General features: G+C 39.8%; 3 protein-coding genes across 8 annotated transcripts in view; 1 reads left to right on the top strand and 2 right to left on the bottom strand.

Moving 5' to 3' along the window:
• The window catches only part of LOC408576 (potassium voltage-gated channel protein Shal), a 104,669-nt gene extending 103,808 nt beyond the window's left edge, over window positions 1–861 (top strand). Inside the window, exon 5 of the mRNA XM_026442628.1 lies at window positions 665–861. Coding sequence (XP_026298413.1) covers window positions 665–814 — 150 coding nt within the window. The 3' untranslated portion in view covers window positions 815–861. The remainder of the gene's footprint in view (window positions 1–664) is intronic.
• A 598-nt stretch (window positions 862–1,459) lies between these two features.
• LOC551680 (histamine-gated chloride channel 2) overlaps window positions 1,460–27,972 on the bottom strand; it is a 53,394-nt gene continuing 26,881 nt past the window's right edge. The window contains exons 1-9 of one of the 4 annotated variants that reach the window (XM_006571225.3): window positions 11,789–13,187; window positions 11,336–11,411; window positions 10,689–10,820; window positions 8,061–8,235; window positions 6,990–7,216; window positions 6,835–6,917; window positions 6,013–6,324; window positions 4,914–5,119; window positions 1,460–2,006 (exon numbers count right to left, since the gene is read on the bottom strand). In XM_006571225.3, coding sequence (XP_006571288.1) covers window positions 1,830–2,006; window positions 4,914–5,119; window positions 6,013–6,324; window positions 6,835–6,917; window positions 6,990–7,216; window positions 8,061–8,235; window positions 10,689–10,820; window positions 11,336–11,409 — 1,386 coding nt within the window. In that variant the 5' untranslated portion in view covers window positions 11,410–11,411; window positions 11,789–13,187 and the 3' untranslated portion in view covers window positions 1,460–1,829. Of the gene's footprint in view, window positions 2,007–4,913; window positions 5,120–6,012; window positions 6,325–6,834; window positions 6,918–6,989; window positions 7,217–8,060; window positions 8,236–10,688; window positions 10,925–11,335; window positions 11,412–11,788; window positions 13,188–27,972 lie in introns of those variants that run through there. The other 3 variants (XM_006571224.3, XM_016917822.2, XM_006571226.3) reach the window with 3 other exon arrangements.
• LOC551647 overlaps window positions 11,059–27,972 on the bottom strand; it is a 247,539-nt gene continuing 230,625 nt past the window's right edge. For 2 of the 3 annotated variants that reach the window (XM_624037.6, XM_026442610.1), the window contains one exon: window positions 16,860–24,833. In XM_624037.6, the coding sequence (XP_624040.4) occupies window positions 24,600–24,833 (234 nt within the window). In that variant the 3' untranslated portion in view covers window positions 16,860–24,599. Of the gene's footprint in view, window positions 11,412–16,859; window positions 24,834–27,972 lie in introns of those variants that run through there. The other variant, XM_006571222.3, reaches the window with a different exon arrangement.

Below are 27,972 nucleotides of genomic sequence, written 5' to 3'. Positions count from 1 at the left end.
TATGTTCGTTCCAATTAATTACTGCTGGTCGTTTACTGGCGAGTGAGATTCTCGTCACTGCTAAAAAGTGCCGTAATCCAAAAGGGGTCGCCTGTACAAGGGAAATGAAAGGGTTGGTCCTTTACTTTTCTCTGCTTCTGAAACTTCCTTTAACCCGTGACACCTTAGTGAGATCGCTCAAGGAGCGTGGACTCGTTCCTCCTCGATGTACAGCCTCGTTAGTGGTGGAAACTGGTTTTATTTTTCGCCGTGTCAATTTTTTTTCCTTTCTTTTCCCTCGCGCAATCGGGCAACGAATGCCAACTAATATTTTTCGTCCTCGCCTTGAATCGCATCGACCCGTGCAAGGATGAGTTAGTTCGCCCTCCTCGAAACTCGAAGGATGGAACGGAAAGTTTACTTTCTCGATTTCAGAGAATCAGGTATTTACTCGAGATATATATATATATTTTTTAATAATTTCTTTTTCTTTTGTTTAATTATATTTATTTATACCGAGAATTATTATTTACGTATCTTTTGATCGAGAAACAGAATTTTAAGAATTTTTCTTTTCTTCTTTTTCTTCTTCTTCTTCTTCTTCTTCTCTTTTTGTTTTCGTTTTAATCGATTTTTATTAAGATACGATTGAGTTAAAGTTTGTCCAAGAATTTAGACTCTCTAGGTGACGATCTTTCACGGATGCAAGACGAGGGCATGCGAGGCATCAACAAGGATCCAAGGCGAGGAGGAGGAGGAAGAAGAGGAGGAGAAGAGAAGACAGGAATGGCGGAAGGAGGGAGGGGGCAATTGTTTGTTATATACCCGTATATAAAAAGCTCTCTATCGGCTGCTGAAAGAATAAATAAGCTGCCTCGTAAAGCTCGTCGTCGTAGTCTTTTTCATTCCTCCCCGTTCCGGCCGACCCGTTCCTCGTTTGCAGTTTATTACACAGCGGGGGAGGGGAAACGATCCCCCCTCTCTCTCTTTCTCTTTTTACGTGTTTATGCTCCGTTTATTTGTCTTTTAAAGTCTGCGATCGCACACAACGTAAGTAAAACTGTTTCCGCTTAATCACGATCCGAACGTTCACGCGAGCGTTTTCTTTTCTTCTTTTTTTTTTTTCTTTTTCTTCTTTGTTTTGTTAAAAAACAACCTTACCTTACTTAAGATTTCGAAACGGATCGCATGCGTTGAGACTATAAAAATTTATAAATCGTAATCGCGTCTTATCAATTTTCAATCGTTCCATTTCAGCGGGGAAGGTGACCTCGCGTAACAAGAGATTCGAATTTATTTCATTCTTTTTCCTCCCCCAATCGTGTCGCGATCAACATGTTTGGATAATTATGTATAAATTGAAATGAGAAACGAGGATGGCTGAACGCTTGAAAGAAGTAAGTAAAGGATGAATTAAAACGAACGTGGAAGAGTTTCGTTAAACGATGGACAAAGGATTCGAAAGAGGGTGAGTACACAATTAATTCAATTCGATATATTATTTAAAGTGTGATAACTTAAACGCGAATCTTAACAGCTAGATATGCTCTTACGATTAATTTAATCATTTCGTTGCGTGTTTATAATAATATTATATAAAAGGCGGTGGAAATTCTTCTGATTCGTAGAAAAACCGCCTTCGTCTCGTTCGATTCTTCGTTCAATCGCTCGATGATACTCGATTATCATCGATTACTCTCAAGAATACTTTACTGATTTTCGTTGCAACGCGATCGATTCTAATCGTCGAAGAGATTACAAAGCCAAAAGCCTTTCGCGGAGAAGAGGCGATCGAACGATCCTCGGCGATTCCTCCTTTCTTGCATCCCTCCCAGTTCGGATGCACACCTTTACAGGAAGGTGCTCCAATAGACGACGTTCAAGATGAGGAAGGAGAACGGAAAGAAGAATCTGGACACCTTGTCGATGTAAATCGCAGTCGCTCGACCCTGGCAGCACGTGTCGTATTGAACGGTCGCTGGCCTCACCGGGCTTCTGTTCCTCTCCGAATCGTTCCTCATCGGTGTCTGTCCAGAGAATAACAATTGGCGATGAATAAATCTTTCGATCGTCTCGAAGAGATGGAAGAAAATAATTCTACGGGATCGAATAGTATTTTGGCGGGAGAAAAAGGGATTTAAACGAATTTTTATTGAAAAATAATGGCGCACAAAGTTAACGGAGTTCAAAATAACAGCCGTGTGGTCAATCGGTCGGTGTAATAAATTATTAAGCAGGCAAGTGAAAGCACGCGTTTCGAATTTCCAGCAAAGCATCGGGCCCCGTGGTAGAAGAGGGGTGGCTCGAATGAAATTTAAATTAATCTCGGCCTCCTCGGGTTCATGTCTTATTCAAGGCACGCGAGACAATCTTTCTTTCCCAAGTGCACGCGCCACTTTCCAGAAATGGAAACTTCCCTTCCTGCGATACGTAACATTTTTCCCCGAGGTTTATTCCTTCGTTATTTTCCAATTTATAAACATTTCCGACAATTCGTAACTCTCGTTCATACTTCTCTTTCAAATAAAATAATAAAGATTTAGAAATTTCCATTTTCTTTTAATCTTTATTTTTAAGGAGGATCGATTAACTTTTATCACTCCATGATTTTTTAGCTTGTCAGAAATTTTTCTAAACTTTGGTTTGATCGTGCATTATAATTTAGAAATCGGTGAGATTCGAAAAAGCATCGAAAGATCCATTTCGTTTGGATAAAGTTTCCGTGAAGCGTTGTCGGCCGAGCGAGTTTGAAAACTTCTCACTTTACTCGTACCCCGAGGACGAACTAATTTCGCCCCGCAAGATAATGTTTGTTCCTCTGCCTCGCAAATGGAAAACGCATCTTTCCGCGGCGGTTCGCCATTTTCGCGCGAGCGATTATCTTTCCTCTTTCTTCTTCTTTTTCTCTTCCTCTTTTCAAACCGTCTCGAAAGCGAAAAGTAAAAAATTATTTTCGCTTCGAGGAGAAACGAACAAAGCACTCCTCTTCTTATACGAAACAATATTTTGTTCCTCTTTCACATAAAAATTGCGCGATCCGCGACACGAATGAACGATCGCGCGTATAATTAGGTCACGGTTCAAAGAAAAATAATAATTTAAAATTCAACTTACATTCCCTTCGATCCCTCAAACGTTTCGAAACCGTAGGTATCTTTCTGTAGGTAACGTTTAACGTCGTAATTGACGTTTAATTTCATGAAACGAAAGCACGTTTTTTCTGCAAAGGGAGGACGAGTCGTCTTGTAAATTGTAAAAAGCTTTCTCCGTGGAACGTTTGAGAGAGAAAATCGGCTCGATCACGATTCGGTTTTACACGCATAAGCATAAAAAATTCAGAGGCCAGTTCCATGAAAAATTCACGACGTTGACGATTGAGTACCGTTATTGAACAATATAGTTGTGTGACCGCGCGATTAATTTCGAGAGATCGTGTTTCGATATTAGCTTCGAATTAATATTTAGAAAATGGGGCGCCCACGTGAAAAATTCGAATTAATTTTCACGCGATGGATCGAATCGATCCGATTCCCTGAGAGGAGAGAATAGAATCCTTATTCTTTCGTAGAATATTCTTTATTACTCTCGCGGATAGATATCTCGTTTCGTATTAAAAAATTCAAAAAATCATTCCAATATGAAATATATTGTTGTTATATTCTCGGTTCTCGACGATAGGGGCATAAATTTGTTACAAATCGTAATAAATATCTATCTAAATACCGTTCGTTGTATTAATTATTCATTCGTTATACATTAACATCGGGAGGATCACAAAATTCAAATTGGCCTCGTGTTATTATTATTCCATAATATCATTTAATATCATATAAATACGCATAAATCAATTCCATTGCATTACGATGCATTTTCCAAAGAAACAAAGACCGGTTAATATAAGAAATACAAAAATTATCCCGTATTAAAAAGAGAAAGAGAAGAAGAAAAAGAACCTATTTATCAATTTTCCATTCCCCGGCCCTATCTTTTATTTTTGATTTCGACCAAGTTTTTGCGGAAAGTTGAGAGAAACCTTTCGTGGAACCGGCGCGTTAATTAAAGTCGCGACACTTTCGGCCCGCTGAATTTTCTAAGTATGTCAGGTGTTACCGGAATGTCACGCGAATATATCGGGTGTACCCTTTTTTTTTTTATTTCGCCCCTCGCTTTAGTTTCGTTATTTATCTTTCGCGTTAAACGATCGAGTTCCAAGAAACTTTGAATAAAAAAAGAAGGAGGCTTCGTCCTTCTCTTCCCTTTTCTCCAGACGAGGAGAAGAAAACTCCGCTCCATCAATTTTTCCAACCATCCGCGCAACCCGGCTATTTATTATTACCCTCCTCGAGTCGGGTTCAGGAACGCTTAACCCTTACTAATTGTAAGTTCGAGATGCATAATTCTTTGGGTAAATGAGAAACGAGAACGCGTTGCCGCATGAATTACCTCCCGCAAACTACTCCTCTCTCTCTCTCTTCCTCTTTCTCTTTCTCTCTGTCCTCTATTTTTTCCCCGGTTTTTCCGCGAATTTTCCCCCCTTCCTCGCCGGGGATCATTTGTGCCATTTTCCATTCGCCCCGTTCGACATTGCCGCGGATAATTAACGACAACGCGAATTTATAACCTTTCCACGAGGGAAACACGATATTTTTACACGCGTTTCTGCTTAATTTGATATTGTTTTTATTTTTTTTTTAATTTACGATCGACTGTGTACAAACTGTACACTTTCTATTTTCTATATATATATCCTCCAATTCAAATTCTCAGGAATTATACTGATTAATTTTGCCAAAAAAGAAAAAGAATAATGATAGCTATTTTTTTCTTTTTTAAAATTCTACTTTGTTTCTTACGCGTTTAAGAAGAAGAAGAAAGAGAAGGGAGGGGATTAATGGATTGGAATTTGGAAAAATGGGAGATTAAGTTGAGATTACTTTGAACTCGTCGATGGCTTCTCTGAGGTCCTCGTCCGAGTAGCCCTTCATCGCCTTGGTGGCGACCGGCCCCATGTAATTGTTCACCACGGCGAATTCCATGAGCGAGAGGAACACGAACACGCTGCACGAGGACATCCACACGTCGATGGCCTTCACGTAGGAGACGGGCGGCAGTGATTGCTGAGACTGCGTGTTCTGAGTAGCTGTAAATCGTACAATTAATAAACATTTCTCGCCCTGAATTTGATTTACGCTTCTGTATTTCAACGTTGCACAACAACGTTATGCAAGTTTATGGATTCTAGCTTTGAGAGAGAGAGCGATTTCGATTTCAATGTAAATATTATACGTGGAACAAAGCGTCGAGAATCATTCGACGATCGTAAATCGAGCAGAGATCATCTTCCAAACTGGCGAATTTCGATTTCCACGATTTAAAGACGCCTCGTTATTTCGTTATGTCGCGTTTAAAAGGAAAAAGGAAACGCGTTTACTTCTCTTCATGCTCCGGGATTCATTTCAATTCGGAAGCAGTTTTGAAAGGGGCGGAAGCTCGATCCAACCTCGATTATACGGCTCGTTACGAATTAAAATGAGAGGGAAGATGAGCGAAATAAAAGAAATAGAAGGGAAAGAGGGAGAAGGAAGGATGTAAGATCTAGAAAGTTCTGAGAATAGTTTCTATTAACGCCCTACCTGTTGCTCGGATATCCGAACTGATACCCACATGGAATATCAAATTCTGCGTCCAAGATACTCGATTCTAGATTCTTTATATATCTTGAATTCAATGTCTACTCAACGAGCGCTCTTTTGAAAATCCACAAACTCATCTACAGATATCTCATCGAATGAGTAAAAGAAAAATGAAAAATTTCAATTCAAAAAAATTCGAAAGCTTTAATTAATTTTGACGACCAATTCTCCAATATTCGATTACTCAGTTCTCAGAAGGAGAATTACTTTAACTCGAGTTTAAAAAATCGTTTGGATGATTTTCTCGACTCGATCGATCGGCATTTGAGGAGGAAATTTCGAAATTTTCGAATCGGTCGATCCGCGGCTGGGGGCGAAGTCGCAGGCGCGACGACCTTACCGAGGGTCAGCAGTGACGTCACGCCGAGGGTGACCCGGGCCGGGATCGCCTCGGGTTTGATCCAGAACGCGATCCAGGACATGACCACGATCAGCGCGGACGGTATGTACGTGTGGAACAGGTGATAGCCGAGCCTGCGCCGAAGATTGAACACTATCTGAATGCAGGTGAAGTTCCCTGTCGAGTATTCGATCGTGCAGTCGGTCGTGTAATTGTTCGAGATGTCCAGCTGGGGTAGCTCGATCTCTGGATTCACCACCAGGGGGTCGGTCATGTTCCATATGAACACCAGATCCTGGGTGGTGTGCGACACTGAAAGTGATCGTACGTTTTCGACTCCTCGTCAAAGTTGATCGAGCAACATGTATTTTCTTATATTCGAATCCAGTTATGGTGATGTGGTTATGATGGTGTAATTGGAAGGGAGAGGAGGATCTGATCGATAGTTTTGTAATATGATTATTCGAGTCGAATAATGAAAGTTTGTTTGGAATTGGGGAAGAGGATTGAATGAACGAAGATCTACGTGCCTGTCACAAGATTCTAGATTAATAATTCAACGTTCGATTAATATGTGTGTGTAAAATTATAGATCTTTATGCGAATTATGATATCGAAATCAGAGATAATTTTATTTAACGAAACAATTGTGAGTATATAGATCGTAAGCAATTTTTTTATCAAGTGGAAATTTTAATAATATTTTTGAATCATCGAAAGAGGATTCCTTATCGTATAATGATCAATTGTACTCACAAATTTTCGAGCGAATTTCTTTACGAGATTAATGACTGGTTGATTCAAAATAAAAAGAATACGTACAACTTTCGATCATCATTGAGCAAATTTGAGTATCGTGGGGGTAAGACTCGAACTTCATCGCGCAGGAGAGGACGAGTGTCAATCTAGAGAGAGACGAAACAGATAAGAGCACAAGAAACAAAAATCGGAGGAAAAATCGAAATATTCGATCTTACTTCGACATGTAAAGCAAGGTTTTGTCGTGATACAACCAAAGATAATGATTCGGTATCGACATCTCGTGGAAGGTGACCTTCTTCGCGTTCTTGAAGAAGCAATCGGGCCTCCAGATATTGTGCAGCCAATCTACGTCCAATATTCTGTAATCCTCGGACATGTTCTCCGGAAGTCGTAGTCTAGAATCCCGCCAACTTTGCGCCAGAAATATGTCCGCAACGTACGTCTGCAAGAAGTATAGAAATAAGATTTATTTTCATTTATTTTCGAAAATGAGATCGAGATGGCAATTGAATTCCATTGGCAAGGAAATAAATATTCCATCATCCTTTCAGAAGAAGGATTACTTTTCTAAAATTATACGAATCATAACTCGAGTCTCTTTCTTTTTCTTTTTTAAGGAAAGATTATATAAGTTTATTGTATGGAAAAAATAATCGAAAGGTGTTAAAAATGTGGATAGATTTTAAAGAATGATCGATTATTTTCTATTCAAACTATATATTCGATTCAATTTATTCAACGCACTTCAAAGAAAATATTCGCATTAACAACACTTATTATTGAGATTGTCGTATTATAATTTTAATTATTTACTTGTTCTCCGAAAGAATCTCAGAGCGAATAATTTAATTTGAATCGGGTGTAAAAAAGCGGCCGGTTATAAATCGATTTTAATTCAATAAGCGGCGACCATCATCGCGTCTTATCCTCATCCAACCGATTCATCCCGTCTCGTTTTCGCTAATCTCTCAAACGTTTCGCATCCGACCGACACCGAGGGGTTTTAAATAAAAACGCACCGAGCGTGCAACCCGTGCACGCCTCGTTGGCCCAATTTGCATACGCGAAAAAAGAAAAAAGAAAAAAAAAACGAAAACGAGTTTGCTCGGTTGAAACTCGCGAGATTCCAGAGCTTTCGAAAGGTGCGAAACGTCGCAGCCAACCGTGTCGGCTCTCTGTCGCCTCTCCTCGACCGAACCCTCTTCATTCATCTCCTTCCTCGAAGGGAAGGCTTCTCTCCTAGAAGGTCTAGTCGTGTTAATTAAACGAGAGCCACGCCGAATTACCATGGATTCCTCGTTTATGGAGTCGATGCTGAGCACCGTCACGTGGAAGTAGACGATGGTAGGCTGGCCCAGGAACTTGGGCGCCCTGTGCTTGTCGTACAGCTTCGGGTTCAAAGGGAGGATATCCTTGAGCGACAAAGAGGACTCCTTTCTCCCGTACTCGAGATCCGACTCCCTGGAAGAAAAAAGAAAAGACAGAGAAGCGAGGAGAAGCGAGGCTGAGGATGAGGAGATTAATTTCTCGCGCTTCGCGGGATAACCGTGTTCTCTATTACGGTCGAGGCATACATATTTATAAGATTGTGATTCGTGAAAATGATGGTTCTGCTAAAGTTTTCGGCTTCTTTTTCTTTTCGCGCTCTAATTTCTCTCGCGACCAAGATGTAATAGTTAACGTTAATAAGGTTAATTGTGATTTTTAAAAAATTGATAATGATTTTCTTTGATTTCCATGGTAGGATTTTTCACGATTCTAGATCGTGTTCTTTCGCGTGAATGATATTATCTTTCGTTTAATTTTGTCAATAAAAATTAAAGAGTCTTTGATTAGCGACTGATTTTATTTATATTATAACTTTATAGTTGATTAGGCTTTTCTTCGATTCGTTCCTCTTCGCCTGTAATTTTTTTTTTTCGATAACGAATGTCCTATCTCCAATTTAATTTCATTAGGTTATCTTTTATCTCTGATCGTTAACCACTGCTCGGTATCGATTTCCGAACAACCTGTCTCGTCTCTTCTTGAGTTCGAACGCGGCGAGAAAGAACAATCCATTCGTACATGTATCTTGTTTGTATATTTATAGAATATGGTAATCGAGGCAACGTGTAATCGTTTTTCACGACCTCGACATTTTCCCATATTCGCCCGCGTTTAAATTTTTCCTCTGCATTATTTCGAACCGCACGGTTATTAGCTACTTCTTTATGTATAGAATATGGTAATTGCGTGTAAAACATTCGAGAGAGAAAAAAAAAAAAGTGCATAGAAACTCGTCCCTCTTTGAAACCATCAAAACCATCCAAAGTTACGCTCGTCTCTCCCTGTTTCGTTGTATCGAAGCCAAAATTATTGAGCCTAAATAAATTATCCTGACAAACGAACGTTCTCCAAATAAAAGTGCTTAATAAAAACCGCATTTGAAATAAAAATAAAAAAAATATATTTTGGAATCATGCTCGAGTAAAATATTTTTATGAGAAAAAAAAAAGAAAGGAAGGGGGGCAGAGAGGAAACTCAAATATTAATCCAGAGTTGAATTACACAGCATATTTTCCAGACGGATATTACACCGATATCCACACATTTTCTAAAGATAAACATTTAATATTTATTTTCATCTCTCTTCCTAAAATTTCCCCTTCTATTTTCCTCTTATACTCCCCAATGCTGTAATGTTGTAACGACGATTATCGAGGCCGTATTATAATCACGGCTCGATCGTTCGTGTTCTATGCACGATTCACGATTCACGAATACAATATCCTCTTTCGAATTATTTTCCAGCGGGGAAAAATATCGGAGAGGAGAGATCGGGGGTAAAGGAAGTCCACGAACGGTGGAGTCTACGAGTGGCGGACTCTAAAATATTGGCGCGATTCCGATGAAACAGCAATATCGCAGAAGCCATAATAGGTCTTCGTGCTTGGCACACCTCCGGCCGAGATACGTGTGTTCCTTACATGCGGACATTTTAATATGCTAACCTACGACCTCTGAATCCGGTTTCCCCGAGAATTTTCAAATCCTCCTTCGACGCGCAATTATTTACAACCCCCCTCTCCCGATTTATACTCTCGATCTTTCCTCAGAGACCTCGATTGAGGATCACGATACTTCTTTCTTCGATCTTTGATCTTGAGATTGAGATGATATTGTGAAAGGAATGGATTAAGTTTAAGAGAACCTTGTGAAATTTTTCTAAAGTATGCACCATCTCGATCTCTAATTGTATCGGCGATTAATAAATTTTCTCTTGATCGATCGTTTCTTGAATTGTGACTCGAGAACGTGTTAATTAGGTGGTTCGAGGAGTGTAAATTATTCGAATTAGAGGAGGAGAACGGAAGAATGATAATAATATCGATTATCGATAAGTAAGGGGTGATAAAGGGATGGTTCGCGTGATCGACGTTTATTTATCCGGGAATACGATTCGAGTGTGGATTGGCGATTCAGACGAATCGTGGCGTTTTATAGCGTCGTAAAAACCGATAATCCACGTAGAGTTTTCAGAAATCTTCAATTTCGTCTCGGTCGACGTCGATCGATCGCGGGATATCTTTATGAGATCGGTTCGATATTTCTGTTTGTCGAGCAAACACTTATTGGGAGAAAAAGAAAAAATAAAAAAAAGAATTCGCGATAGTTTAACGAAAACTGTGCGTTCTTCGTGTTTGCAGAAAGAGGTTGAACATTTTAAACGTTTCGAAAACAATCGAAAAATTAGGAAAGAGATAGAGCTTTGTGCGGAGAAGAAAGAGAAGAAGAGAAGGTGGGTCATTCGAAGAAAGGGTTAGAGAGATAAAGAAAGAGAGAGAGAGAGAGAAAGAGAAAGAAAGAGAGAAAGAGAGAGAGAGAAGAGAGATCGAAATTTGTTTGATGATGTCGATCATGTGATGCGTTACCTTTCGATCTTGGGAAAAAAACGGTACCCTCGCTTTCTCGCCGAAAGTCGAAACGTACTGGACGATAGGCTATCGACTTTAATATGCCAGCCTTCGACCTCCGTGGAAAGTACCGGTTCGCATATTTCCTCGCTGAAACTCGACAGAGTCGCGGATGATGCTGAGGCAGCCTCTATCCTCGCCATAATTTGCAATCAGAACGAATTTACCGCGACTTTTACTTTTCCTATTTACCATTCCCCTCCCGTATTATTTTAATATCCAAGAACCAAGGATTAAAATAAGTAATAATAATTCTATTCGAGTCGTAAAAATTTGTACAGCAACACACGTGAAATTTCGTATTACAATTTTCCACGTGTTCGATTCATTATCATCGATACAAAATTGTATCGTTGTTATTATAGTTGACAAGAAAGATAAAGAAAAAGAATCGATCTCCTCCTCCACGATGTACGTTTGCTATTCGTTCTTTTTGCAAGTAGGCCGGTCGTATCGTCCCCCAGAAAAAAAAAAATACGTAGAAGGAGAGCAGAAAAACTCGAGAGATTTCCATCGATGGATCGATGGTTAATCTCGAGTATCCTGCTCCCCCCGGTTTTATTCGCGGCTCCTATAGTAGCTTTCGAACATGTTCGCCTACTCACGGAAAGTGTAGGGCCGCCATGTCAAAGAGCGTGCACAGGTAGTAGCATAATATCAGCAGAGAGTGTCTCTTCATTCCTGAAACAGAAGAGGGGATACGATGATGAAAATGAAGTACCGTCGATGGATGAAGTCGTAATTTCAAAAGCGAAAAATATTCCCATTCCAGATTCGAAATTTCGAAGTGAATTCCTCGACTTGGTGAAAGGATATTTAGGTCGACGTTGTTTAAACTCGCTCCCTTCTAATTCTTTCCACGACAAAAGATCGGCCAACAGCACTCTGAATATTTCTAACCTCTGATATAATAAAAAAGTGATTGAAGAAAGTTTATCGATTCTTCAAGAAAAATTTGAATAATTATCATCCGGAAAGAGATCATTGAGAAAGTGCAACGAAGCGAGATAGATATATATGTCTTCGAGAAACGAGGCAAAGTTCGAAGATCGACTCACCGATCAGCTGCACATTCTACCGCTTCTCTTTGTCCAATCGTGCAGTTGCCGCTCTCCGAATCCCCTCGTGAACCACTCCAGAATTCCTTATCGCGACACCGCGGCCAGCTTATCGGCCCACCAGCCGCGTCAGCCGGAACTTCCCTCGAACATCCATCAAAGTCGGTGGCCGGAGCGCGTTACGTCGATCTGCGACAATCGCCTCGATCCTCGAGGTCATCGAGGATCATCGGGAGGAAGAGGAGAGTTTCTCTATTCCTGCGAATCTGCGTCCTCGTGTGTCCCTCCTCTTCGCGTACACCAAACGTATATTTCGGGGAAACGAACAGTTGGTAGAAACAAATAAGAATCAGATATCACACTTCCCGGTGGAGGTTCACCATTGGTGGCAATTTCGGGGCCACGATCCGTGGAGGAAACCCTAGCAAGGATCGGGGACACGACGCGACTCTTATCGGCGAAGGGTTGATTCGCCACTCGGCCACTGGCCACTGGCGGGGCTTGCTGGTTCTGTAAACCACCCGGTCGGTCGCTGCCTCTAAGCCAATTTGCCTATCGACTAACTGATTAAGCCCTACTCTCTTTCATCGTGGTGGACGTGCACTCCCGACGGATGTGTGCACTCTCCACATCGCCACCCCGTGTGGGGGTGTCTTTTGTCCGTGCACAAGAGGAGGCCGGCTTCGAACAGTCTACACTATAGCACGTTTGTTTCCGGCACGAGATACGATTATAGGGTGCGGGCACGAAGATGCGGTTGATTCACGGATTCGTCCAAGGGAAGGAATTGCAATTCCGGAACTCCTTTTTCTTTTCTCTCTCTCTCTTTTTCTCGAAATCTCATAGACGACGATTCAAACTTCTCTTTTTGTATATATATATATATTTTGCTACCTCGTTTCGCTCAACTTGCACAACTCTAATTACGTAACATAATAATGCAACGTCGTGGTGTGGTAACGATAGAAGCAAAGAGGACATTATATCATTCGTGGGCGAAAAGATTTTTAGAAGAAATTTTATAGGATTAAACGTCCTCTCCTATTATTTTTGATACAAGTTCCCTGTATATCGTATTACGGAACGATTTTCATGGAATTAAGAAAGTTTCTTTTCACGTATCGATGGATGAAGATAACGAGAGGTTACTTTAATCGGAGAAGAGAGAATAAATAATTTCTTTTCTCGATCACACGCCTCGTGGGTTATGACGGAAGGAAATTCTTATTGTACCGTTATTCCGGATGGTCCACCACCGCAAATGGAACATCCGAGTTCAAAGAGATTCTATTTAAAGGGTGGATGTTTAACAAGCTATTCAACGTTCCTCGCGCGTCTAATGGCAAAGAGAATAATCGGATGCTCCACTTCCGACAAACACAACACCCGATGCAAAATCCTTTGAGGATTCCATCAAGACGTCTTACCTCTCCCCTCCTCTCCCTCCTCCTCCTCCTCCTCCTCTCGAATTTCTCTGTAGGACTCTCTTAACCTCGCGCGAGAGTAATAAAATCTGCGTCGTCCCCTCGGCTCTTCGTGAACTTTGGATTAACTTTTGCTAAGATATACGCGCCTTTTAAGAACGCGTATCGCATGGCTGGATCATGGCTTGCGTCGTTCGAAAGTTAAATTCGAAATTTCCACGCGGGATGCGTGTACGCCTGACCGATTTAAAATTTATACACGGGCAAACCGTGTATTTTTTCTTTTTTTTTTCTCGAGAGAGAGAGAGAGAGAGATATTACGTCGAAGATATTACAGAATTTTTCCTACGAAATATCTTCGGGCTTGGTCTTAGAATTTATGAGTGGATATCCGATATCCGATATGCATGTTAAGAGGTAAGCCGGAGAGAATGGACAGTTTTGAAATAGATAGATGGATAGAGATATATTTTTATTTTTATTTTTATTTCTTTCGAACGATACAACGATTTTGCGAATAAATTTTAATCCTAATTTTTCAAATATCGAGAAAGTAGTATTCTTTTTTTTTTTTTTTTTTTTTTAGAAGGAAAATAAAAGATTCTTTTTTTTGAAATTTATCCATCTATTTCCATTCGATTAATAATTATAAAACAAATAGATTCACATTACTCGATATTTCATCGTTAATATTAACTCTCACGTCTCAATATGAAATGTATACACGCTCGATATATACATGTGCGTGTTATTGGATATAAATATCCGTACGTGGTTATGGCACACGCGCGAGTGTATGGATTGTACGTCGATACCCTCTTTTGACTTCAGTCTAATGAGATTCACCGGAGGTGCAAGTATAAACGAAGAGGATTTTCCAAGCGGATCCCATTTGATCGACTCCAGAGCCAGGATCCGATCGTTCGATTCTACGTATAATTAATCGTGATCGTCTTTCATCGAAATGAATAAAGAAAAAAGAAAGAAAAGTTAAAAAACCGGAAGAAATGTCTCTTGGACGAGGAAGAAAGATTGACAGATACTTCTCGAGGATTATGAATGAAAAGGAAATTAAAAAGAAATAATCGTAGATATTAATAACGTATTTATAAACAATCCGTTATTTATTACGAGAAATTCTATTTTCGTCTTTCTATTATCGTTTGTTCCATGTTTACGATCGTGGGAGCCGGTGATAGCCGAAAATACCCGACTCGTCTAATTCCGTTGTCGATTCAAAATTGTATTTTTAACCATTCCGTTGTCGAGATGGGTTTCGGCCGCTGCTCGTCTGCCCTCTTGTAACCACGGCTTTGTTTCCCTTTTATCTGCTCTATTTTCCGTGACGCCGGCCTGCGCTTCCGCACGCCTCTTCGAGAGTAATTATAAAATAGCGACGGCGTTGCGCTCGCGCGAAACCAATGTAGAAAACACCGATCTATTTTGATAGTAATAACGGCTTTCTCTCGAGCGGAGAATCTGGATCGAGCGATTTATGCGGCCGTTCAACTCGGCCAACAACGTAATTAATCTTGCATCGCTTCTTGGAAATGATCATTCAACGATCCTTACGTTCGTCTTCGTTTAGATTAAATTTGTCAATTGATTTTCAAATTTACTCCCTTACTCAGAAACGGCCCATCCATCCTCTTGAATTCGTCCTCTTTGAAAATTAATCAAGAGAAGATCAATCGATCTTTAATCCACCCCCTTCGAAAACTGATTTGATTTTGAAACTTACCTTTCTTTTTTTATCCTCAAAGATTGTTCAAATACTTTTATCGACAATTTATCTTGGTGAAAATACTTTGCAAACGAATTCTTCTCGTTGATTTGAAAAAAATTCATTCCAGATTTATTTCTCAAATATCTCACGTTGACGATCATTTCCATTCTAAATTTATATTATTCGTGTTGGGGTATCTTACGTCGGTAAACGTGTTTAGAGAAATGATTCGGTAAGTGAGAATCGGCAGGGGATGAAAGGAAACCGCGGACAGGCCTGCTCGTCGTCTAACCCTTTTCAATCCAATTATTGGACGAGCGAGCGTTTTGACAGTTCGCACGGTTAAGCGTACAAGGTGCCAGCAGCCGATGTTCATAGGGTGAAATATACCTTTAAATCCTCTGTCCACTCGGCGACTTGCTCGGCGAGCAGGGGTAAGTGGGGTTAAGCTGGCCTAGTCGCTGAGGTCGCGTCAAACATAATCGTAAGAGGGTTGTTACCGGGATATACACTGGGTGTTTCAAATTCCATAACTCCTTCCACGATGTAAGATCATTTGCGTGCTAACATTTGTTCCAACAGATTTGCCTTTCTTTCGATTAAAAAATTAAACTTTTCACGAGATGCACAATAAATAAGATTGTAGAATTATTGAAATGGATATTAAATTGCGCGAATGAGAGAAGAAGGGAAATGTGATTTATCGATGTTTGGATCTATTGCAATAAAACTTCTGAAGAAATTTAATATGGGACAAGTGTACGAAATAATTATAATCCTTTGTAAGTATTACTATATAAAACATAACTATTGTAACAAATATTTATTGACAACTATTTTTTAGATTAGAAAGAAAAATTAATGAATGAAATATTCGACAACGAAAAAGAAAAGAAGTGGTCGTATTTAAGAAAAACAAAAACATGATTTCTGATTAGTAGTTTCTAATTAATGGAAATAACATATTTTTTTATCGTGAGGATACTTTAAATGATTATTCTCGATACTGGTGAGATACTGGAGTTCAACAAACTTACAACCAGAAACGGAAATTCTGAAAAAGAAGAAGAAGAGGGAAAGAAGGAAAATATTATTCGACCGAGCGATCGTGTTTCCCCGTGATATTTTTAACGAAGGAATCCTTAGGTGTGGCACAGTTACAGATTTCATTCAGCCATCTCGCCGACCGATTCGCGTTTGCGTTTGACCTATATGCGTTTTGCGGTCTGCGTTGGTGCACGCGTGGACGCACGTCCAAATTGGACGATCGATCCGTGGCCGACAAGCGATATCGATATCACGGAGGCCGGCCAGCAACGTTCAATTTTCCCTCGTGCCACTGTTTTGCCAAGATAGACCGCTGTCTGTGTGTGTGTTCTGCAAACAGCTTCACGATTTAATTAACACCCGCGACAAACTTTCGCGTAAGAAAGTTCGTTAACCATCGATTGGCTTCTTGATCTATGAGCATCGTGGAAGATGGATCAGAGAACGATCGATTGTTTCGGATTCGATGAAATCTCTCTGCTTCTTGATTCTTTCTTTTAAACGAATAGATTTAGAATAAACTATTGAATCCAATTATCGAAACGTATTTAATTATGTATTTTGAGAAATTTTAGTTCTAACTTTATATATTTTTATATATCTTTCTAATATCGAATTGAAATAATCTAAAGAGTTAGAACCATTAGGACGCTAAGTAACAGAAATTCATCGTTATCCCTTGTCTTACAGTTCAATTGATTGATTGAAAGTATTGTTTAATTTTCGAAAAATCCTATCTAGCGAGTCGAAGAACAAGTGACTTTCAAGTGAATTTCACTATGCCTGACCGAGTTCTCATTTTAAGACAAAGGGTTGACGAGCAGTCATCGTGTCGGATTGTTGTTCGAGGTGAAATGATAAACTCGATCAGCGATTTTTATAATTTCAGAGGTTCCTTTGGGGAGCCCTTTCGTATTTATTTACCAACGCCTCGGCAACTCGTTAGTCGTCCGTATAATAATATTATAACAAATACTCGCGCTTCTTCTTGCTCGCATCGTCCACTCGCACGCTCACACACCCTCCAATTCGATATTCTCTCTTTTCTTCTCTCTCTCTCTCTCCCTTTCTCTCGTCTATCTATCGTACACTCTCGTACATCCGCAATTGTATCGTTTTTTTATCTTTTTTTTCTTCTTTTTTATTATCTCTTTAATATTCGTTCCCTAGTCGTCGTCGTCGTCTCGTCGTTTTTCAATCCACTAATTTCTTCTTTCGTTATTTGCTCGACGTATTTCTCTCTAAACTCTTTTCTTCGCCTCCCTCGAGCGACGATATTCGCTCGAGAATCCGCTCGAGAAACCTGGAGAAAGTGTGAGAACCTGGGCAGGTAATGGCGGAATTCGAAGACGAAGATGGTCGCTCGAGGATGATCCGTCGATCTTTTCTTTCTTTTTTTTTTTTTTAGGTAGTTTTCTCTTTTTTTTTTTCTTTTTTTTTAGGTACCTGTACGCACCTTCGTGTATATGCATATGTATATTATGTATATTCGTATGTATATATGTATATATTTATATATGTATATGTATACTTATGTATAGATATATACAATCAACGTTACATCGGTGTCGCACTAGACTGGTCACTCGAGAGAGAGGGGGTGTTTGTCGTTGATTATGGAACTCAAGGGGTGTTCCTATCCTATCCCCTCCCCTTATATTTATTTTAAAGTAAAATAAGAATTTCGAGGGAGGGATTGACGAATGGATAATTTGGTTGAACGAAATCCACATCGAGTTCCATCCAGTTTAATCGAGAATGGTGAAATCTTCTTCGTCCCGGGATCGTTCGCCATTATCGTTTGCCCATTAGTAACTAGAATTACCAGCCGGGTTGCTGTTGATAATCATCCTCTATTCCGTTTTATTTACAATTATCTCGAGGACGCACCCTCTCCTCCCTTCCCCTCCGTTGAAAAAGAGCGATTGATATTCTAATTCGTTTGAAGTTAATTCTCTTCGAAAAGTGGAGGAATTGTTGAGTGGACGAATCGAAAGGGATGTCCATTCGTTTATTCCTTCTTTCGAATATCAATCGCGTCGATTGACAGGGGATCGGGGATTTATTGATCTATCGATCTTTCATCCTCCGTCTCGAGGATCGAGGCAGAGAAGCGGCCGGTACACAGAATTTCCGGGCACACACGCATACGTTCATGTGGACACACACACACACACACACACACATACATACGATCGGCGTGCACACGAATTACATACACGTACAGCGAACGTTTCGAGTGTTTGCGGGGAGCCGGGATACATCCCCTTAGTTTCTATTATCCCCTCTCCTCGTTCTGTTCTCCCGTTCTATGTGCGAGCCGAGAGAGATCTACTGAAAGCGACGTCCCACTTTTGCGTCTTCTAAAGTGACCTCCTAAAAGGCGTCTCGTAAGCATCCCAGTTCGTTAAGTATTCACGCGGCGGTGAAAGCGGCGCCGTCATGCGAGCCGCACGCGAGGTGGGCGTAATTTTTCCTTTTTTTTTTTTTCCACATCATCGTATTTCGAATAATAATAGTATGAATCGATTCCATTGACGGATATATATTTCGTCACTTAGTCACGAAATTCTTCGTACGTTATCTCGTTAAAATTCTCATTCGGTAAATGATACGGATCCCTTTGAGGTTTCGCCACCTTTTCACGTTTTGAATGCAATTTTGGCGCTGGATTTGTACTTTTTTTTTTTTTTTTTTTTTTTAGGAATATGGCAACGCAGAAACGAAAGCTTTTATATATTTTTATGCGAGCTTAAAATTTCATCTCTCTCTCTCTCGTATCAAAGAAAGATAAGCATTGAAATTTTGAGGAATAAATTTTCCCTTTTGAAATTCTATTAAAATTGCTCCATATTATAATTTGTTATATTTTAAATGTGTTCGTATAAAATGGTACGTGAGATATCAGCATGTTTTCCAACTGATCGTACATTTAAAGAATAAAAGAATAAATGAAATTCCATGTCGAGCGATAAAAACGTAATCGACTCATCTTTTTTCACCGATGCACATAGATACAACGATATACCTAGATGTCTGCTTACGAGACGAGAGGTCTCCATAACTTGGCGACCGTACGAGGATTTACGTGTGTGTCGTTTAGGAAGGATCAAGCATTTTGAATGGTGCGCTACTTAAGTTTACATTACGTATGTTTTATATTACACGCGTGACCGGGGTCAGAGTGCGTTTCGAGTAATAAAATATATACATATATATGTATGTACATATGTACATACATATATATATATATGTATACGCACATCAGTAATATATGTATAATTGCGCGCGTTTAGTAATTGTTTAAGTGTGTGTAGTCGGAGAGGTTGAGCTTCCGTTCTGGTTTACCGACGGAAAACTTCGAGGAATTACCGCCCTTCATAGGAGGCTTATTCGCGAATTGACATCATTATTCTATTCGAAAAATTAAACAATTGTCTAACTATTTCTAAGGGTAGAAATAATTGAGATATATCGATTATAAAAGATAGAAAATTCTAAGTGAGAAAATATCGGTGTTTGTAAAAGTTGTTAATCAATTAAATAAAAATGTCTAAGAAAAATGTAATATCCTTCACCAGTATAACAACTGATGACATGGTAAATATATCTGTAAGGCTTGGCGTAGCCTTGGTCGATATCTAGAATTCTGCCGCGGTATCAAGAATGAGGTAGTTTTCTCACGAAACTAGTTACTAAAGCGGGGGGTTAATACTGAACGACGATACATTTCTCGCTGTCGGTAAAGCAGGAACGTTTTCAGTGAGCTTACTTACTACCTAAGGAATCGAGTACGAGAGGACCACGCGGTATGTTGTACACGTGGAAAATCGATTTTCTGACCCCTGCCACATTTGTAGCGTTCTCGCCTCGCGATAAATACATCCGCGATTAGTTTTTAAACGTAGGGATTGCCGGTAACAGTATTGCCATGTTCAGGTATTTCTTCCTCGCAGAGTTTTTCCCCTAGATATCTAGGGAGGCTTTCGAACGAGCTCGGTCGATAAGATTGCTAACTTGTTGGCGAAGATTCGAACCGAATTTCATTCGATTGGACGAAATGAGAAAAGGATCAACAAAATAGTCTTTTCTTTCTTTCTTTCTTTCTTTTTTCTTCAGCAAAAAGTCTCGAAGAGATTGTTTATCCACCACGAAGAAATCCCTGGAGCAATGGCAACGGATCGCGAATGGGCCATTTTTGCACGTTTTTCGTGTCCCCACGTGTCGAAAAAAGCATCGAAAAAACTGAAACTACGTGAAACCAGAGTAAACCGCTTATTGGCTGACCCCTTCTAAGAGGCCTTGATATGTTCGATTGGAACCACCGTGTATTTTCACGAATTGTTTTTCGTCGTTCTCGCATTCGAGGCGACGCGATACGAGTTTTTGAAACAACTTTTGCTCGATCAATCTCGTTCTACTTTTAATTAATTTTCTTTTTTTTTTGTACGCTTGGCGTTCTGTAAATTATTGCCATCGCTTCTTTTTTCGCGAAGCACTCGAAGCTTTCCTCGAAACTTCAAAACAACGAAACGTCGTTTCTCGTAATCGTATGATTTCGAGATATGAGCCTTCGTATCTTCGAGTTAACAAAAAAAAAAAAAAAAAAAGAAGAAGAAGTGATCGTTTGTACAAAGTGCTGTTGATAAAACGAGTAACATCTTACATCATACAGATATGTTTGAAACTGCGAAACTCTCGACAATGTATCGTGGCAGGTAGAATCGGGCAATTACATACGAAGACCCACGAGCGTAACTTATATTGGAAGAAACAACTTATTCCTCGCCAACTCTTCCCTCTGCGTTTAAACACCCGGCATAAGAATTCGCTATTTTTTTTTTCTTCCTCGTTATACACACACCGTGATTATTCTTATCCATCTTGTCCACGAAGCACGGAAGTGTGCGTAAAAAAAAAAAAAAACGAAACATCGAAAGCAAACATATAATATAAACGATACATATATATATACGAGTTAGGCCACACGAATGTATCCCCGCGTGGAAAGCTGCCGAATATACGCGAGCCTGGTAATTTATGTACACTTGTGCCGAACGTAAATCGCGTAGAAACTCGGAAACGATCGCAAAGGTGTGCGTGTTTGGTGCAGCTTCGATTTCTGTGCCCGAGGTACAAACGTAAATTTGTGCAACCGTTCCATTATCCGCCTGAGAACCTTGGAATCTTTCCTTATCGGTGGGACAGGTACTTTGTAAGCAGCCGTCCATCGGCCGACCAAAGTCTTCCGTGCTTCGGAACAAAGGACAAGTACACGCATACACGCACACACGCACACATATTCGATTCTGTCGTTCGTTCGTTTTTCCAAATTCGCCTCGAAATCTCTTATTCGATTCTTTCTCTTCCTCGAATTTAGAAGAGATTCGTTCGTTTTCTTCTCTCGTGATTTTCGCCGCGAAATTAACATACATTTTACGCGTTGTTACATTTATTATTAGGGTTTTTCTTTTTTTTCCTACGTGCTTGTTATGTATAACGTGTATAATTTATACATCTCGCCCCGGATATATAAACCGTTAAACCCCCCCTCACCTACACCCCTGTTTTTGAGCGACGTGCCCGTGGATCGTAAACTTTATACATTATTGCTTTGCCGATAACCACGTCACGTACCATTCGATCCAGCTCACGTTCGTCCTTTACCTGAAATTCGACTAATTGCACGGACGCGATCCGCCAAGTTTTTCGCGACCGCGCTTTCCTTTATAATTCCGGGAACGTGTCCGAAAAATATAAGGGAGAGGATATGAAGTGTACGTACGTCGATACAATTGAGACGTTGAAATAAATCAAGTTAGTCGAGCTCTACTTTTTTTGTACTGTGCATTCATTGATTAATGAATTAAGGATTAATATTAGGAATTCAAACGTATTTAATATTTGATCGTTATCGAATAACACATTCGTATAAATATTTTGGAAAATATATATATTTAACAGAGATATTACTAAATCGTTTCTTATTATTACTTTTGAATTTATTCTTTCTCTTTGATATGAATCAATTGTTGTAAAATGTACAAATTGATTCATTTATGAAATCACACGTAAAAAAAAAAAGAATTAAATCGAATGGAAAATGTAAGTCAGTAGAAGAGTGAAGATTTTTCGATATTTTTAAAAGGATTTTTAAAGATTAAGTACACGATAGATAGAAAAAAAATTCTTCTTTCCCAGATTAGAACGATATATATTTTCGGACGAGCGCGAGCTGGAATCTTCTTGAACCACGTTCACACTTTTTACAGAGGCGCGCGGATGCACGCACAATTAATTCCACGCTAAATTTTCGAATCTCTCCCATTCTCGAGTCGTTTCTTTTCATCCTCCGTTCCTAACTCCACTCGTCGGCAATCCTTTCCCACGCTTTAACGTATCGTCTGGTTTTGAAACTCTTCTTTTCAAACTCGAGCCGCGGCTTCCGGCTTGCCACGCGGAAACTAAACCGCTTTTTCGATCCGTGACAATTTTCGAAATCTTTTGTCTTCGAGTTAGTACGTATATTCACGTATATTCGAGTGATTTGAAATTGTTTAAACTTTGTTTAAATATCGTTGTAAAATTGTCGCATAATTCTACTAGGAAATTCGATCAAGGAAATTCGATAAACGAAATCAAAATTGAATATTCGTTATACAGGAGATTGGTGTATCTTCTTCAAATTCATGTAACTGAATGAATGAATCTGTAACTGTTGTTTCATCTAAATTAATTTTTAACTTGATGAATACAGAATATCGTTCTCATAAAATGAATTTTTTTTTCAATTGAAATATTCAATTGAATATTTCCAGGATATATATATATAAATACAATAATACTTTTCCATTAAATCAAATCGTCTGAAAAATTGTTTCTTTGCATCAAAAGAAAATGTTGGAATAAAAATTTGGAAAAAAAAAAAATACTTTTACAACTTTTCCATCGATCGGGCGGAGAATCGCGTTATCCATTCTTTTTTTTTTTTGTCGAAATTTTAATAAAACCGAAATGAAATTTTCAGATGAAAGTTTTGAAAATGAATTTATTGAAAAATTTCAAATATCGCGATTCGGCCGGGATTATAATTGAGCCGACGAGCGGAACCAGAAGTTTTGAATAATTTTCCACCCGTCCGTTTTCGCGTCGTTTGTACACGTCGTGCATCCGGCAACCTGTTTAGAAGTTTATCTCCGCCTTCCTCTTCTTTCTCTCCTCTCCTCTGACAAATCGACCGTTTTAAAGCGGCTGTCTCTCGCTCGCAGCTACTCGCCCATCAGCAGCCACCATTTTGCGAAACGATCAAATTATCGCGTTTCATCCATTAAAAAATATCGAGTCGAATCGATCGGGTTATTCCTCGATCAATTGTACGATAGGCACGAAATTCTTTTTTCTCTCTTTCTCTTCTTCATTCACGAATTTGGATGAAAAAATTTTGTTTTTGGAAAAAACGATTATTTTTCCTCGATTTTTATGCATTTTTTTCCCTCTTTAAATTTAATTCTAATTTCAGGAAATGAAAAAAAAACTCGCGGCGAGAAACAGCCGTCGTTCCCTTTCCCTTTCCTCTTTTTTATTAAGTCTATTTAACAATCTACAAGTTTATCTACACACTCGAGCCTCTTGCGCCATGCCTCAGAAACGCCCGTTTAGATTTAGCTCTGAACAACATGTTAATAAACACCTAATGGTCCGATACAGGAGGAGCGTTCGCGTTTTTTTTCTGCTAGCTTATTTTAATTACACGGTAAATTAGCGCTTGTCATTTACAGACTCACTACAGGTGCTTCCTTTATACACGCGTTGCGCTCGTTCGAGGATCCCCGTGTCTCCGGTTCTTAGCTTCGTAAAAAATTAAGGCTCGAGGGAAATGGGAAAAATGTTTGCAAAAGTTCGATAATCGAGAGAAGAATTTCCAAAAAAAAGTTTCAAAAATTCATCGGTTCGTGTTAAAATGGGAATAATATTTCGAACGTATATAATCGTATTTCTCGTTTAAACCTCTCCTTTTATCCGAGAGGCGATTCCTTCCGGAGAAAAAAGAAAATGCCTCGCGCGATTCTAATGACCGTGGTCGTTTCGGGATCCGGCTTGCAATATCGTCGCTGATCCAGCAGCGAGGGGGTTGAAAGGGAGCCACGTGTTTGGATCCACGCCCATTCCCTGCATATGGGATCGGTCTTATTATTGACCACGTAGCCGCGCGGAACGGCCGTTTCGTCGATGCCATCCGCGTTATTGCGCGGCAATAAAGATCTCGCGCGACAAAAATTGATCCCAGCCACGATGATATTGTAGAACGGAAATCGATTCAATTTGGAATCAATCGTTGAGATGAGAAACGGATCGATAGGATTAATTAAATCAATCAAAAGGAGGGGAAGCGAAGATGGAGAAAAAGGCAATCCTCGAATCGAGGCAACTCGATTCTCAAAAACTTCTCGATACTCGTCCTGATCCACGAGGCACGAAGATTAGAGCCCCGTTGAACGAACTTGCGAACTTCGTTGATGATCGATCTCGAGGGCCGTCTCGATTGCAGCGTTTTCTAGGCGTTCGAGAATATTCGGTGGTCTCGACGGGGATCGGGTGTGACGGGCCGTTGGTGTCACGAGGCGAGCAGGCACGTGGACGCCTCGAATCGAAACAGGGTGAGCAGCAGGAGTATTGCGACCAGCGGGAGGCTCGACGACCCCGACAGACACCCGACCTCGTTGCTGTACGGCAACTTGACCTCGACCTCGGCCATCTTGAAGATGGACAGTAACGGGTGCGTGTGGACCTCGTGGTGCTTGTTGTTTATCTTGTCGCTGAGGTCCTGCAGCATCGAGAAGCACTCCTCCTGTCGAACGTCAACAATCTTTTAGCGATATAACGAATGATTACAAAGGAAAGAAGAATTGTCGGCTGTTCGATATTCGAACTCTAGATTCGCGGAGATATTTGGATTTGATGAAGGTACGAAATTAAACGATCCTACGTTCATCAAATCTTATTGATATACCGATGGAAAATCTGCGATCGATTGATCTTTGATAATTATTATTAAATATTGTAATAATTTTCGCGAAGATTAGATATTGGATTAAATCAAAACAATCCTACATTCATCAAATCTTATTGATACATCGATGGAAACTCTGTGATTGATTGATCTTTGACAATCTATATTTTTCGTTCGTGTTAAATTACGATTTATCATTAGATATTGTAATAATTTTCGCGAAGATTAGATAGATTTGGTTTAAACAATTTAATGAAAATACGAAATTAAACGATCCTACGTTCATCAAATCTTGTTATATTATTGATACATCGATGGAACTCGATTGATTTTTGACAATCTATATTATCTATATTATTTTCGTTCGTATTAAATTACGATTTATCATTAGATATTATAATAATTTTCGCGAAGATTAGATAAAATTGGATTAAACAATTTGACGAAAGTATGAAATTAAACAATCCTACGTTCATCAAATCTTATTGATATATCGATGGAAATTCTGTGATCGATTCATCTTTGACAATCTATTGATCCTACGTTCATCAAATCTTGTTATATTATTGATACATCGATGGAACTCGATTGATCTTTGACAATATTTTTCGTTCGTTAAATTACGATTTATTATTAGATATTGTAATAATTTTGATGCGAAAATTAGAGGGAGGTTGGAGGAATATTCGAGGGCCCATTACCGTAATGATTTAATTAAGCGGAACGGTAACACATTGGGGGTAGGAATCTCCCTTGTAATCAGAAATTAAATCACGTCGCGTAATGTCGTCAAGACCTGAAAATTTCACCGTCTTTTCTCCTCCCCCGTTCCCATTGTACGTCCCGACGTCGTCCACCATTGCGGCTATTTCAGATAACAAGTGCTAATTTTTCCACCGTTGCCCTTAAGCCGCGGCGCGGCCTCCTCCACCGCACGGCAAATTATACTAAATTAACAATAACAGGATCCCTTTGTCCGCGGCCGGGATCCGCTTATAAAACACCGCGCTCACAGTTTATTACTTTGCGCAAACTAGTTTTGCGAACGTTCGCCATCGTTACTCTCATTTGCGTTAACGAGACCCTCCTCGCCTCTGTTCTTCGAAAATGAGAAGGATTTTGCGCGGAAAAATATCGAATAATAATGTTAAGGGAGATGAGTTTGTATCACCGACAGTTTCGAATATCGATATAAAACGTTTAACCATTTCTTCGATCGATTAAATCAATAAAGTTCTTAATCTTAAAAGAAATCTATTGAAATTTAAGAATACCATGGAAATTATAATATTCGAACGTAACTTCGAAATCAATTTGGGATGATAAGTGTGCTTTATGTTAATAATTGAGTTCTATTAAAAAGGATAATTTTTTAATCGTTTACTATTTCCATTCTTATTTCTCTCGTTCACTAATCCAATTCCTGGGAAAAGAAAAACAGGATTCTTGAAAGAACGTAATACATTTCCAGGATCGATGCAGATCGATGAGTAAATAATCTCTGTGGATTAAATAGCATGGATTTAAAATCCTTATGTCTCCAATCCAATTGAAATATCGGGATGAAAGGGAAGGAGAAAAGGAATTCAATGGCCTCCTCGGTCTGCTCTGATCGGATCATTAGCGATTACAACGATCCATTGTTCGTCACGCAAAGTATACAGGGACTCAAATTTATTTAACAGCCCTTAATTTCGAGTTGATAAAAGAAACCACGGTTTTAATTAAATGGAAAACTTCTTCGCAATTTAATCAATCAGCGTTTTAATCGAGCCTCGCTTTCAAAATTTAAAAAGTTCGTAAAAGTTTCTATTATCTTTCACTATTTCCAATATTGCGCTTCATTTAGCCATACCTTTCTCATCGATCAATCGAAATTATTCCCTTAATTATTCATCCCACGACGAGATTACAAAACACACTCGAAATAAAACCAGACGAGATAGATTATCACGGAGATACCGAAACGAAAGGGGCCATCTTTCTTAACGCGATTTTAATTCACCCCGATCTTCGAGTGGAATAATTAAAACTCAGTTTCAAGGTCACGGTCGCGTTAAAGTTTTTCCATCCCCCCTTCAAGGAGGGACGAGAAAACCGCCCTCCTTGAATATTTCCTTCGGGGAAACCGTCGATATCGGCTTAACGACGCCGAATGTAACTCGTTCTCCAACCCTCTCTCCGAATCGATTTCCATTTTCATCCCCCGTATCATTTTCTATCTTTCCCTTTCTCCGTCTCACACCCTTATCCACCTCCTCCTCCTCCTCCTCCTCCTTTTCGCTCTCCTCCTTGTTCCTCGCTCCCTTCTCTCTCGAAATTACCCTCGACTCGTTGAATCTTTAATTTCCGGCGGAAGGCGAGGCCGAGGCCACGAACGATTTTTGGCGATATTTTCCGAGGACACCAGGCTGCGCACCAACCGTCCTCCACCACGCTATGGCGCCACGTGGCCCGACCAGCGGACTCGTCCCACCAAATCCCACGACAGTCACCCCGACTGTCCTCCTCCTCCTCCTCCTCCTCCTCCTGTAGTAGTACCAGCAGAAGGTACGTTCGTTTTTGCCTCGAAGCATCGACGTCCGATTTTCAATGAAATTAAATTCCACCATCCGAGAGAGGACCATCCATCGCCTCCACAGTCGTCGTCCACCGACCGCCCTTCGACCCTTCTTCCTTGCAACACCCTTTCCTGAATAAATTTTCAACAGAGAGCGGAGTTCGCTTTTTCTTTTCTAAATTATCGACGCAATTGGGAATTCGTCCCAATTTCTGATAATCTTTTATCGAGACGTATCTCTTTCTCGTTCTTCGCGAGACTGGATACTTTTAACGCGTAATTAATCAATTAATTATTATTCTCTTTTACCAGATATTCCTTTTTTCGATTTTTGGAGATGATTTTTTTTCTTGCCTCCATTTTTTTTTTCTGGTACTTGCATACCACCGTACGACTATCGGATTTCTGATGGGGGAT

The sequence above is a fragment of the Apis mellifera genome, linkage group LG1, assembly GCF_003254395.2.
Source record: "Apis mellifera strain DH4 linkage group LG1, Amel_HAv3.1, whole genome shotgun sequence".
Taxonomy (NCBI): Eukaryota; Metazoa; Arthropoda; class Insecta; order Hymenoptera; family Apidae; genus Apis; species Apis mellifera.
Note: the sequence above shows the minus strand (reverse complement) of the source record. Positions and strands in the feature narration are given on the sequence as shown.